The 976-nt window shown below is 42.0% G+C and overlaps 1 protein-coding gene across 1 annotated transcript in view; it reads left to right on the plus strand.

Annotated features, from left to right (window-relative positions):
- Positions 1-976, plus strand: part of KMT2A (lysine methyltransferase 2A) — an 84065-nt gene that overhangs the window by 68148 nt on the left and 14941 nt on the right. The window contains exon 32 of the mRNA XM_024751700.1: positions 558-638. Coding sequence (XP_024607468.1) covers positions 558-638 — 81 coding nt within the window. The remainder of the gene's footprint in view (positions 1-557; positions 639-976) is intronic.

Genomic DNA, 976 nt, shown 5'->3' on the forward strand with positions numbered 1-976 from the left:
GCTCCGCGGCATGTGGGATCCTCCCGGACCGGGGCACGAACCCGTGTCCCCCGCATCGGCAGGCGGACTCTCAACCACTGCGCCACCGGGGAAGCCCAGAACCACGTCTTTCATTGCTCTTTGCTCTGACTTAGAACAGTGCTGCTGTTTGCGCCTGTTTCTTTTTCGCTGAGGCTTAGTTAGGATACTAAGGGATGATTATTCCTGTCTGGAGGGCAAAACCACCTGTTGTAGATCTCATGGTGTCCTTTTCTGAAACATTTTCATTAAAATATACATAAAGTACACAAAGTGAATTTTTACCTAGGTATGCATCCATGTAGCTGCCATTCAGATCATAACATAAAAGATTTCTAGTCTTCCAGAAGGCTCCTGGTGCCCTCTCTTAGTCAGTACCCCCCAAGGTAACCACTGTCTAACCCGTATCACCACAGGTTACTTTTTTCAGCCCATAAATTTTATCAGATCCTGTTAGAGTCTTCTTTAGACTGACCTCCTTGTTGGGTACATATTTACTGTTGTTTTTCTTGAAAAGATAACAAATGATTCTGTTCCAGGGCTCCAGGAGCAGAGGCTGAGCAGCAGGATATAGCTAACGTGGAGCAGTCACCACAGAAAGAGTGTGGGCAGCCTGCAGGGTAAGTGTAAGACTTAGTTCCCTGAGGTGAAGCACTCAGTTCTGTCCACCTCATTTGGAAAATAGTCCTTCCTGATTTGTGTTGATTTTTTTTTTTTTTTGGGCCAAAGTTTTTTTAATGGAATTAATACATACTTGTAAAGAGAAAAAAAAAAAAGAATTATTTAAATAATGGGTAACGGTTCCACGTTCTTCCTGCCTACCCTGTTCCCAATTTATTGCCTAGAGGTAATTGTGGCTTGTAATTTCTTTTCGTTCATACCAACATTTCTATGCATACAGATATGCCTGGTGTACATTTGAATATGTATATACCTTTTTTTTTTTTTTTTTTTTTTG

Source organism: Neophocaena asiaeorientalis, unplaced genomic scaffold, assembly GCF_003031525.2.
Source record: "Neophocaena asiaeorientalis asiaeorientalis breed wild unplaced genomic scaffold, Neophocaena_asiaeorientalis_V1.1 scaffold479, whole genome shotgun sequence".
Lineage (NCBI taxonomy): Eukaryota > Metazoa > Chordata > Mammalia > Artiodactyla > Phocoenidae > Neophocaena > Neophocaena asiaeorientalis.